A 13,614-nucleotide genomic window follows, 5' to 3' on the forward strand; every position below is an offset into this window, starting at 1 on the left:
TCACCTCATGGCTCCAGGACCCCATGTACTGCCCCAAGGGGACAGAAGCCAGAGGCCTCTCAAGCACCACATTAGCCGAGGTCCCAACTTGAGGTAAAATCCTGTCCAAGATAGGTACCTTGGAACGTTCACATCTGTGAATGAGGCGGACAAATTAGTCAGATAAATAAAATTATGAATGCATCACTTCTTCATTTAAACCTTTCCAATGTAAATGGTTTCTGTCTTTACATAGGAGCATCGGGGCCCTGCTTAGAAACTCTAAACAAACTGGCTAGTAAAACTGTAGTGCTGCAGCACTGCCAGACTGCCACCTCCCATGGCAGGGGTGGATCTGGCTGGGTTTACGTTGGCCATCCATACCAAAATGGATGTAGGCTAAACGCAGTTTCAAGGCTAGCAAAAAGCAAGCGAAGTTTACTGTGTCTGCCAACTAGCAGCATTGGGATTTATGCAGAAATGAGGCTGAAAGTGCAAATAAGGCCAGCGACTAAACCTTTCCAGCAATTACATTTAATAAGGTACTGTATGTTATTTACAGAAAACATACATCACACGGTTCCTACACATGAAATGCACATAAAATATAAAGACAAAAGCTGCACTTCATAACATGCTAAAGAAAATAAATAAAACGTAATTATTTTTGCACAATAGCTATTACATAAATAAATACTCTAGAACATAATGAATTAACATTTATTTACAGTCTATTGAAAGTGCAAAACAATTGGCTGAAAATTAAGATAGCTGTAAATGCTTAAGACCAGAAAATACGTGTTAACCAGCCAGAATTAATTATAGCTGAACTTGAAGGTTTTAATGTCCAGGAAACTATTCTCTTGAAATCTGTTTGTGCATATTGTGCTCTTTTTGAACCAGTCTTTTGCTACCTTTATGCTATTGATTTTGACAATCTTAATAATTCATAATGGAATTTTGTAAAAACCTGATAGTTTAAAAAAAGAAGTAAAATGTAAACACAGAGTAATCTATTTATCATTCACAATATTTTCAGTCCTGTCAGTTTTCTGAAATGGCCACACTGCTTGCAGTAGTAGGCAGTATGAGTAAGACTAGAATTTTTTCTTAGTATCTGTTCTATTTCAAAGAGAAATTTTTTTTAAGTGTTCTCTGAATGGAATTGTACCTTGGACCTCTCTTGAAGCTACACTTTCATCAGATGCTTACGTACATCTTATACTGAGGTCAATGGTAGCTGGGCAAGCAAAACTGATGATCAGTGTTTGTCCTGACCTAAACAATAAATTGTGAAATACAGTTTTTTAGTTAGAGAGAAAAACACTACCGCCCTTAAAATTGTTAGAAGCTTTTTGTGCATTTTTCACTATTTCATCTTTTTTTGCATTTTTTTTCCATATGAGAAGTCTTTACTACACATTAAAATGAATTAAAATTACACAATATGGCCACCTTTAGAGCTACAGTGCATATATTCTTCCTCAGCCAAAGCTCTCTGACAGGCTGGTACATTGTACATTGCCTGAGACCTTAAGAATATGTTTTTGCTTATTTTCGCAGTGGCAGTGCAGTAGCAGAGAAAGTGAAGTTCTTAACAAGTGACCTTGACAGGATAAAAGATCATTTCTCATCATTGCCTCAAATGTTTATGCCCGACGTGGCTCTAGTCGGTGAGACATCTGTGATAAAGTTCTCTGGTTGTCAATCACATTTAATTGCCGCACATAGCTCCGAACATCCTGATGGTTCTTATTAGTTAGGGCTGCGTCAGGATCTGGTGAAAGAGAAATGATGTAGGATTGATACACTTAAACGAACAAATGCCTGAACAGAATGCATAACTCATTACAAGCTGTCGCAAGAAACACCAGATCCTGGTGAGTTAAAAAGAAAATATTTAGAAATCTCTCTCTTTGAAACCTTTCCTTCATATCTGATAGTCTTTCTGGTTACTGCCCCCACAAATTAACTTTTCCTCCCAGATATCCTTGGCTACATTTGCTCAAATTGATGGTCCTTGGTTGCAGTTTTATACATCACCTTACCAGTCAATAGCTATAAATTCTACAGCTAACTAGCATGATTTAAAGCTTGCTATCTGCTTTTGAACCAGCAGTGTTCACGCTGGTACGAAAATATATAATTGATTTAAGCCTCCTTTCATGAAATATTTCTATTTCTATCTCAGTATTAAATATTTGTATAAGTGTATTGCTTAGTGGCTTGCCCCATTCAAGACTAAAAGTTTACTACCTGTTTACAGTACTTAGCATAACTGCCTTATATCTCCTCTCACAACAATTATGAAATACCACTGACTTCAGATTTGAGTATCTTCAGCCTCACAGTGCACAGCTTACAATTTAGTGAAATACATGGTAGGTAACTTAGAAAATTTCTTCAAGAGAAAGACACTGAAGCATCTACTGTATAAATGCACACACACAAAAAAAGAGGGCTTAGACACGGTACATCTATCTACTGACATTTTGTTATATCACATATAGTGAAAATCCACTTCAATTTCTAAGTAACTTATATGTGGAGATCTCACTAGTGCTCAATACATTGAAATTAAAAGACGCATAGCCAGAAAAACCTTGTAGCTGGAGAAAAAGAACAGCTCCCTTAACTTGATATTCTAGAGTTAAGCCTTGACCCAGATGGAAAGAAAAATTTTTAAAAAATGTATTTTTTATACTATTTATTCTGTTCTTTGAGAAGGAGGAAGGCTGCTGTAAGGCAAAGTGAATGAAGCACTGGGGAATGCAGTGCCAGTGTGGACTGCGTCTCACAGTGCACTGAGATGGGACGAGACCTGCAGAGCAAGCCTGTTTGATCACACAGTGCTGTCTACGTACCTGGCCCCACGTAAGTTCTGGTAATTATACTGACAAACAGGTTTTCAGTTCGTCACCTTAGGCAGTTACGTCACCTATAATGTCATGTTTCCAGCCTGGTTTCCTATAAAAACAGGGTTTATGCAAGGAAGCATCTTGCATTTACCTGTGCGCTTCTGTCTGCTGGCCTCACTTCAACCACTGCTGAGCCCAGTGCCTAATTTCAACCTATTCTAATTTGACGGCTGTGTAGAGACCTCACAGATACATAGCTCCTTCACATTCTTTGAAAGAGATGGAAGAGAAAGAGCTTATTAGAGCTTCCTGAGGGATGGTTCACTCAAGTGAAACATTGGAGGATCCAAACAAGGAAGATTCACTGGAAACCAGGCTTTTCAGTTCTGTTACACACAGAATTAGTTGCAATTACTGTAGCTACTGATGATAATGCTGACTGTGCAGATGTTGTAATACACTTACTGAAAGATTGGCTTCGGCAGAATTTCACCGTCCTGACAGTGTTGGCAATCATGCGCTGGAAAGAAAAGATGGGATGCAATCAGGGAACGAGCACTGTATTTCATCATCATTTAAACGAAGCACCTAACTGTGCCTGAGTGTGAAGACATATGCCAATAAAAGCAGTCATATGAATGAAAATATAATTTTAATGCTGATACCCTCATATGTAGGGTGTGATTTGCATTTACACAGGCTTTAAATGAGCATGAGTGTAATTTACATGCACTCAGAGAACCCTTTCCCTTGCTTGTATGCTATAAAAGGCCTTAACTAAAAATGAAAATCAGCCCCTTCAATGTGCATTTCTTTGATACCATCTTCCCATATTAAAAAGTAAAAGGAATATCATGTACAATGGCTTGAAGTATGTACACCTTTTCATTTTAAAACCGTCAATTCCTAACAGCAAGGGCATTTCAGTTAAAGACCTTTCATATTTCATATCAGTTTGAATTTGAAATGCAGCCCTCCTTGAAAAAGACAGCAAAAAAAAAAAACAAAAAACAACAAACAGCTAAAGGTCTATATTCACCAATTCCTTCTGGCATTGTGCTCGATTCACATGTGAGAAGGACACAGGACTGTGGCCCTGTGGGCAAATTTCATCAAACAGACCTGTTAGACCATGCTAGCTTGCACAAGTGTATCTAATCCAATATGACAAGCAGATCCATATTTGGTGGATACTCCTTTTGGCAACTCACAAAAAAAGCAGAATTCACTTCGGTCGCTTTTGGCTGTGCTCACTCCTCCATAAATAAAACATCATTGCACTCACTCAGGTAAGAAAATAATATTCAATATATTTTATCTGATAAATCAGATGCTATTTTACAGTAGTTTTTAAGAAACAAGGGAAACCAAGTCAAAGTGAAACATTTCAGATTTAGTTCTGGACTGCAAAATTTTAATTTGCTTGTGCAGTTGACACCACCCAGGTAATACATCCACCAGTGCTGAGTAGAATTAGTTGTTCTTCACGATATCAAATAAACTGAAACTTCATCACTAAAACTGAATTCCCTTAGCTAGACTGTTTGACTTATTCACCGCTTTAAGGATGATGTGTATTTCGGTTTCTTTTGCTTAGGTTAAGTTTTGCAGAGGAGGGAAAAGCTAATCAGAGCCTAATGTTTGTTTAAACACTTTCATATGGTCCAACAATTACAACAGAGTTACTTGTTTTAACATAGCACACTCTCACCAGGCTGCTGCATACCTTCTTGAAATTTTGTGTGAGATTCACAAAGTAGTTGTAAGTATTGATACAATAGAATGACATTTTCTTACTAGCGAACAGTAAAACGTAGGGTATATGCTCTTCAAAATTCATACTCAATTATAATCTTATGTGAAAATGATTAAATTAAATATTTGTCATTCCAGGAATGGAAAGCACCACTGTAAGACATTCCTTACAAACATACATGCTGAATAACTTTAAACATTGTCAAGCCCAAAAACGATTGTGGCTGGTGGTCAGCATTAGAAATACTGCTGATACACATACTATGTTTTTGTGGATTACACATTGTATAATCAAATGAAATGTAGTCGCTCTGAAAGTGATGTAAAAGTATTTTAATTCTAAAATGCAAATTTCCAAAAGATCACAGGAATTTAGATATGAGTCTGCTTATATTGTTCCTAAAATCATATGGATGTACACGTGGAAAATAAGTAGATTTCAAGTAAGAGTCATTTTTGTACTATGTTAATTTTCATACCTCTTCACTATTACTAAACGGATTTTCTAAGGCACTTACCTTGCAAACATTCTCATATGTGCTTAGCATTAAGCATGTGAATAAGCCCCATTGACTTTGATGGAAACTCTTAAATACTCGAAGATAAGCACCCATTATAATACTGGATTGAGACAGAATGCACTGCATATTAGTGTTGGTTCTTCAAGTCTAACCCAATCAAAATGACAATCAAAACAACGCGAACATGAAAACATGAATGTTTCATAACTCTGTAGATTCATATTTGTCTCTGACTGTTATGTGTTGCTGCTGTTTTGACTCTTGTAATTTCAGAAAGTACACCTCTAAAATAACTATTTCAAGGAAAGATCATGAAATTGAATTGGACCAGCTAACCTGATGAAGTGTCAAGAGTGTCTGACTTAAAGGGTAGCTTTCCTAAAAACACTTCATTTTTATGAAGACTGCTGGTGCTGCTTGATGTATTTTCTAAATGGGTTGTCAATATACACCCTAATTTTTCACATCAGTAAATTTTTAGGTTTTGAAGCCTCATTTCACAACGGTCTTTGAAGCTAGGCTGTATGCTCAGTGTTTGATTAGTTTAGTATTAAGTTTCTTAAATGAAAACTTAAGATTTAGCAAAAAGAACTGTTCTGCTGAATCATTTTACTCTTTGTTTTCTTTATGTGGGAAATTTGTTCTTGAAAAAAGCATAGCATTCAGAATAGGTATTGTAATGTTGTACTGGACTGAAAGACAAATGATGAGTATAGTGAAGGTTTTAAAAAGTTCTCACTATTTCCAAATTTCTCATTATATGGACTGTTCCAGGCAAGGAGAACAGAAGTGGCAATGAACTTGTTTGACTTCTGGTTAAGGGTTGAACTGCCTATTTTTCTTCAGTTGGCTTAAAGGTTTCATTTTAAGGAGTTACTTTGCCTATTCCTGAGGATAATCTCATTCAATCTGTGCATTCAGAAGTATGCTGGCTATGATGAAACACAATGGAATGAGGAAGTGGGTGTTAATGCAGAATAAATGGAGAATCTTTGACCAGAAAAGAACATCACAACCCAGTGGGGAGATTCTGGAGCATTATGTATCCTTGAAGAGCTCCTTTCACATTGCTTTCTGCAAGGGCTATTGTACTTTCTAATATAAACCCCAAAGAGTTCCTCTTCGGAAGGTGTGAATTGGATGGAAAAACAGTACACGAAGCGAAAACAAATTTCCCTCCCTGAATCATGCAGATTAAGTTGGATTCTCTTCTTTAGATGCAAGAAAACTGGAAACATGCAGAGAAAATGGTCAAATAGAAGTTTAATTGCCATCTCCTTATTTCTTCTTATATCCTCCTATTTCTTCAAATAGAGGATTACCTCTAGTTAATACCTGAAAAAATTAACCTCTGTTTACTCACTGTGCTAAGAAAGACCATTACGGAGAAGCCATACAAACCTAAATATGTATCTTTCTGAAATAGAACCGACTGCATGATATAACAAGCAACTGCAACTACTAGCATGCTATATATATACACAACAATACCCTTTCAAGTTTTACGCAGTCTGGAATGGTGGCAGCAGGCCAGCACATTATCTTCTAATCCATTCCAAACTGAGGTTTTAAAATGTTATAAATATTCATATATGCCATAGAAAACTACTAAGGGCTTTAGTCACACACTTTTTGCATAATCTTTATGTTCCAAAAATGAAAGAATGTTTGCCCTTTTTTGCATAAGGATCAGAGTGTGAATTCCCTTTTGTTCATCTCCACAAAACCCGAAAACCAATATGCACAGATTCTCTAATCCTCATTTCACACCTGAAGGGTGAAGAGGTTTGACAAAAAGAAGAATCAGTGACCAGCATCATGGCACTCTTGTGCTGCCATGGCAGGTCAGCAGTTTCAGAGCTTATTCGTGACATCTGCTCCCTCTACAGGTGCCGTTTCTGAGACATGCTGCATGGTAGAGTTATGTGGAGATGGTGCAACGGAAAGTGATCTTTGATCAGGCTGTCTGATGATTTGAGAAATGACACTGATAAAGTTCCCAAATAAATGCATCTCTTTCTTTGAATTCAAAATTCAGTAGCGGAAGTTTGAGTGCAGGATTACTCTGCTGAAGTAGGGAAAAAAGTGCAAATAAGTATGTGGCCAAGAGGAAGAAAAATTTTATGAAATATTGCCCCTCCTTAAGGAGAGCCATGCCCAGTAATTTGTCCCTCTCCTCTCTCTTCTTTCCCTGGCAAAACATAATCCTAGGAAAAGGCTTTTGATCTTTTTCTATATATATATAGTTGTAAAAGCGGTGTCACTTGTTTTACAATGAATTATTGCCTTGCAGTTTGCAGGTTGTCCTGTATGTGCAAAATCATACAGTTTATAGGAACTAATACAACTGACAGTTTTGGGGGTTCTCCTTCACCTGACGAGAGCTAAAAGACAAATGTGTATTCCAGATCACAGACTAATTGTGTTTGCTATTTACTGCCATCTTTTACCATTCTTTCACTTGCTTGCAGATCACAAAATGTTCTCAACCTGACAAACTACAAATGCAGCATTTTAAAAACTTCTGTTCATTCCTTGTTCCTCTATGACATCTGTGTTTTCAATTTTTAAAATATGGGTTTTCTAAAGCAACGTGTATAATTAACAGCTACTATCAATTCAATAGTGGAGAAAAGATGCAGGTAGTTTTTACCACACAAGGTCAAGGAATATACACCAACCTATAAGGCATATCTGAGCAACACCATGGTGGAAACAGCTTCTCTCTATCAGTTTATTACAGTGAGATAAGTAAAAGAACTTCAATATTACTCTAAAAGCATGTCTTGTTTGGTACTGAAGACAAAGCCTTTTAACCAAACACTTATACTGCTAATACCAGTAATTTAGTTATTCTGTCTACTTACTGACAAAAGCGTAACATGTTCCAGGCTGGATTTTAAGGCGAAATTCTAGTTTCCACCATTCCACACTCTCACCCCCACCCCACCTCCCTGCTTCATGCAATGAAGTGGCATAGCAAAGAGCACAAGCAATACAAAGAGCGTACATATTTCTGACACATTAAATATTGCTTGCCCACATCTTGTACAGAGTAAATGGGTCAGCCTACAAACTTCCCTGTTTACACATAGCTGTGGCTCTACCACACGTGGTGTTCTCTTCCCTGGCTAGCTTTCCCTGCCCTCCTACTCCTCGCAACCTCCTCCAAATAAGAGGCATCCATGGGGATAAGGAGATGGGGAAAGGGAAGAAGGAGCAGGCAGTTACAAAGGTAGCAGCAGGTAAAACTCAGTAATGCTCTGTAGAATGATGTCCCCCCGACACTGCCACTAACACAGTTCTGCCACTACACCTCTGAAAAGACTTATTTGTAGGAAAGTGCAGCAGGAAAAAAATGACTTGGTTTCTTTCCTTTATAGCTTGACTTTTTTTTTTTTTTAAAAAAAAAAAAAGGCTAATGTGGTTTAACATCAAACTGTTTTCCACTTCTCTAAATCGTTTTGTCCAATTTGAAAAAAAAGCCCTGAGTTTTTAACTGAAATAAAAGTTCCTACCAATCTTCTGTGAAAATACATGGCTGTGGAGAAGAGAAAGATCATGTAAGTGGCCTCTTCTCCTGTGTCCTTCAGGGAAAATGCTGTAGTGCAAGTTCCTACGTTATGACAAAAGCCTATTCACACAGAATTCCCCAGCAATGAAGAAACCACACATGCCCCAGCCACGAGGAAAGCTCTGAGCAGAGCTCAGGCAGCCATGATACACAAACGTTTAGGAAACCAGGCCTCACTGTTTCTGGCACTTAGGAAACTCCTGGCTCAGACACTGTCTGACAGCTCCTGCATGTTTCAAGAGGCATCACTTAATATAAATAATAACAGAAACATCAGGAAACATTAAAGATTTAAAAGAATCTGTTTCAGCTGAAGGGATGCCACTAGATCAAACTTCTACTTTTGGCTGCCAGTTACAGGAATAAAGTTGTCAGCAGCACATCAGCTGTCGGGATCAGAGCTCTGTGGTGAGAATGCAGACATGATGCCAGAGGCTGTTCTCGGTTTCATCACTGTGCTTACACGAGAGATGGAGGGACCCACCTCCTCTGGTGGAAAATGGCACCTCCGGTGGGAACTACCCAGATATTTTTATTCATAAACTTAAGCAAGCATCAAAGTTAGGATCCAGGGAAATCATTTTGCAAAGAATCAAGATGTTTTTAGACAGATCAGTAAAAGAATCTCCCCCAGAAATTTTTAGAGGTATCTTCATCTGCTTGTAACAGAATGTCATGCAGTAGAAAACAAATAGCAGAAACAACAAATGGCAGGACATGATTCCTGTGAGGAAATCTGGTTTCTGCTTTTCTCCTTAAAAGAGCAGAATAACATCACAGAGCTACCTTGAGTTCATACTTATGTAAAAGAGAGCACAATTTATCTGAGAGTTATCTGGCTGAGTGGTCTTGTCTTCACTAGTTAATATCTGGCAATTATGTGTGGATATGACAGTTGTAAGCCTAACACAAGTAGGCGGTAGTGACTGAGGTTTAACAGTACGCTTTTCTTCTTTGCTTGACCTGATGACATATGCAAAAAGCTAAAAACTGCTGGGCCTACATTAGGACTTGAATGAGTTATGTGGGTGGAATCTGAATACATGTGCTTTGAAGAGCTATGGGTTGAGAGAAGCAGTAGAAACACCATAGAAACATGCAGAATAGCCAGTAAGGAGCATTAAAACCACAAAAGATATACTTGTAGTAAGGCCTGGAGAAAAAGCAGAAAGCTTTTAGGTAGAGAACTAAGGAAAGGTTTAGAGTACTGAGTGAGGAGAACGTTCCCTATTCTCTTGTGTGGAGGAACATGAGACGTGATATTGATACTCTGAAAAATAAGTAGCATCAAAAATACAACAATTGATCTCCACTTTCCCCTCCTAAATGAAATGGTCAAAGCTCAGATTACTGATCAAAAAAGGTGATACTCTATTTATTCAGTATACAATTTTATTTCAAACCTTAGGGTGCTCCTAGTAAAACCATGCCCTGGAGATAACATATTTTTTAAGATAAGGGCATGTGCAGACTTGGGTGAAAAATGAAGACCTGTAGCAGTCCAGATATAGACCAGTTTAAGCTATTATAATTATCACTCTTGTCCTCAAGAGGTGTAAGTAGGCCAACTGAGGTGGAGAACAGGAAGTCAGTGACTTAGATGGCTATAGCAATTCAGCTGCCATCCCTCCTGGTTTGGAGGTGCTCCAGCTAAGCCTGAGATCTCTTTGTATTCCCCCAAATATTTATTATCTACACTATTATAATAAACTAGAACAGGCAGTGTAGGAAAAAGTCATTTCTTCCAGGTAGAAAGCTCCAGCCTTAGGAAGGAGATGGCAACAGAGTCTGCATATGCAATTACATAATGTCATTACTGCAAAGTGAGGTCAGGCCCTTACTCAGACATTAACACTATCATTTACAAAAAAGAGTCTCAGCTAAGTAGAGTGGTATTTCCACCCTAGGACTGTCCTGGAACTAGACTAAAATCTTAAGAAAGAATTTGCTCAGTGATAATCACTCTTCTGTGAAGCTTTCTAAAGAGCTGAAAGTCCTCCTGTTTTCCCCTCCACGTTATCAGAGCTCAGAAGGCAAGAAAAGTTCCTCTGTAGTGCAGTGGAAATAACCATGCAGTGGATCTGGTTACTGTAGTACTAAGAACAAGCAAATATAGATACCAGAATTGATATGGTCTAAGAGCATGGCTGAATGAAGACACAGAAAGTCCAGGTTTAGCTTTGCAGTGCAGTTGCTAATAGCTGGGCATAGATAACTCTGGTTCTCAGATCTGTGTGTCATTAATCACATTAATTAAGGACATGGTCTTAGCAGCCAACAAAACTACTTCTCACTACTGAGAAACTTGAGTTTCAGTCGAGATTCCTTCCATCAGAAGTTGCCTGCCTGCAGTTTTTGACCATGGTGTTTGAAATGATGAGAGCTTAGGTGCAGGATTTAAAATAAATCAAATCTGAGCATAATCTAACCTTCTGTCACTTATCTCCCTTTCCAATATGAAAGCAACCAAGTCACAGAAGGCTCTTTACGTTTGTTAAAGGAAAGGGGAAAATAAGATGTTGTGCATGTTCTGAATAAAGCTCCTTTCACTCTCTGAGGAGCAATGCAGAACCGTCCCAGCCTGTGGCAGTTCAGTCCTGTTCGAAGGAACAGCAGTTAAAATCATAGCATGGTCCCAAACTGGCTGTTAAGAATTGTCTAACGCTGCTTCCTATCACTGCTGCTGCCTCTCCTAGGAAACGTTTTGGCTGTGCATGGCTCAGTGGGCAGTTTCTTTTCCACCTCTATGACGTTTTCCAGAAACCCAGAGGACCCAGGCCCTCTGCGCAATGCAGACTATTTTTGCCAGCTTCTGGTGCTGTCTTCACTTTCTCTGGCCCTGGAAGTCATTGTTTAGAAGTTCATTCTTGAAGAGATGAATAGGGAGGCCTTTTTATTTTTCATCCCGCAACCGTAATTTCAAAAATGTGATACATACCATTTTTTCAAAGTTTACTAGATTGTCAGTGAATGTCTTGTTTCCCTCATGAGTAAACGTCATGTCTGTACAGGAATAAAAGCCACATTAAAGCCCATAACTAAATCATGGCCATACAAAACAACAGAACATTTTATCAATGCCTTACAACAATCAAAGCAGCTATAAAAGTAAAACATTTAGGCTTTAATTTGAAGCATTTCTGAGACTAGTAAAATTGAGGTATAATATTCAGATGCACTAAAGCAGTTTTTCTTGACTCTGTGTCATGCTTTTTATAATGGAAAAAGATCATACCTCACACTGAGATTGATTTTTGCTTTTTCTTGATGCTTTTTACTCTTACTCTTCAAATATTTGACAAATAGCTTTCAAGTTAATAATTCTGGTAGCATCCAAGCTTACCTTTTATAAGAAGTGGCATGAAAGGAATTATTGGAGGGTCCAATTTAGCTACAGTTAGTCTGTAGGCCCTATGGTTTCTTGATGGATCCTTAAGAAAAAAGAGAAATCAAATAATTATTAATACGTATTATTAAATGTATTAAGACACTGCATGCATTCATTTAGATGTCATGGCATTTATTAAAATCATTATCCTCTCTTGTGGCTTTAAAAGTACATCTGAAAGCTACGGATGCCTTTTATCATTTTTCCATGCAGTTTACACAATGAAAATGCAGCTGCTAAACACAAACAGTTTTCATATCAAATAACAAGGTAAGATACGATTACAAAAAATTGTTCATAAAAGGAACCACATATTTTACCTCCCTCCTTGCACCTGCAGAGACAGTATTCTGTAACACTAAAATGTATTGCCTGGAAAAATCCAGGTTGGAAAATATAATTTCCCATATGTACTATAGGAAAACATGTGATAAAGCTTTGCTGAGTTTCCCAGATTAACTTTGAGTGGTACATAAGTTCTCTCAGAGTAGGTTCCTAAGAGTATAATTTATTAGTCATACATACTTGTTTTAGCAGCTCTAAAATGGGATCATAAACTTCTTAAAGTCAAACAAGGACATATAAAATGCTCTGAATCAAGGAATTCAAATCAGTTACTCAGAAACTGAATTAGCTCAGATTGTGCATAGAATAAGGGATCTATTACTATTCACCATTAAGCTTTCAAATTCTGCATAGATCTTCTTGAACTTGCTTGGAAGTTTCTGTTAATAAAAACAAAAATAGCAAACCTTAATTAAATCCAATTTGTGTGGTAATTTTACTGTAAATGCTAGTTCCTTCTACAACGCCCTAAGTCAGGAAAGTGCTCTTTTTGCCAGATATTTCTAACAATGTGCTAATCTAAAATACAACAGGTCTCCTAGCAACCAGATTATAAATAGAGACGGGACCAGCCATGAAACCTGGATCCTGATTTAAACCCCAACTTGGATTTACTCCTACGGGATGCTTAGGTTTGGATTTTTGTTTGGTTTACGTTGAAATCACTAAATTCAGAATTTAAGTTAAAGTTCAAGTGTGTGGCTTCAGGACATTCCTCGTTATAGCCCATCTGAAAATATAATTTATACACAGCTTGCAAAGGGGTAGCTCAGCTTAATTATTCATACCTACGATGAACTGCCCTTGCAACATTCAAGTCCATGCCTGGGCATTTCCAGGAGGTTTTCTGTTCACGCTAATGTATCATCAACTGCTGCTCTAATTCTTGACGTGCCCAGCAGCCTCTACTGCTTTCTGGACTATAAATTAATGAATAGGTTTTCAGTCCACAATACCTACACAAGTAAATTATGGTCAGTTGATTGCACAGCGAACGGGATTTACAGCGAAATGGGCATTACTAAATATTTTCATATTATGTTCATAATATCTTCCTGTTATTTTAGACATATTAAATAATATTACTATAAAGACTATAGCATATGTTATAAATTAGTTTCAGAAATTAGACCAACTTTTTATGCACACTCATAAGATGTCAGCTTTCTAGTTTTAATAAGAAGTTTCACTATA

General features: G+C 37.6%; 1 protein-coding gene across 4 annotated transcripts in view; it reads right to left on the bottom strand.

Annotated features, from left to right (window-relative positions):
• Positions 1 to 497: 497 nt before the first annotated feature.
• The window catches only part of RAPGEF4 (Rap guanine nucleotide exchange factor 4), a 152,604-nt gene continuing 139,487 nt past the window's right edge, over positions 498 to 13,614 (bottom strand). For 3 of the 4 annotated variants that reach the window (XM_040561348.1, XM_040561345.1, XM_040561349.1), the window contains 5 exons: positions 12,750 to 12,800; positions 12,031 to 12,118; positions 11,626 to 11,690; positions 3,303 to 3,357; positions 498 to 1,756 (listed from right to left, as the gene is read on the bottom strand). In XM_040561348.1, coding sequence (XP_040417282.1) covers positions 1,629 to 1,756; positions 3,303 to 3,357; positions 11,626 to 11,690; positions 12,031 to 12,118; positions 12,750 to 12,800 — 387 coding nt within the window. In that variant the 3' untranslated portion in view covers positions 498 to 1,628. The remainder of the gene's footprint in view (positions 1,757 to 3,302; positions 3,358 to 11,625; positions 11,691 to 12,030; positions 12,119 to 12,749; positions 12,801 to 13,614) is intronic. The other variant, XM_040561346.1, reaches the window with a different exon arrangement.

The sequence above is a fragment of the Cygnus olor genome, chromosome 6, assembly GCF_009769625.2.
Source record: "Cygnus olor isolate bCygOlo1 chromosome 6, bCygOlo1.pri.v2, whole genome shotgun sequence".
Classification (NCBI taxonomy): Eukaryota; Metazoa; Chordata; class Aves; order Anseriformes; family Anatidae; genus Cygnus; species Cygnus olor.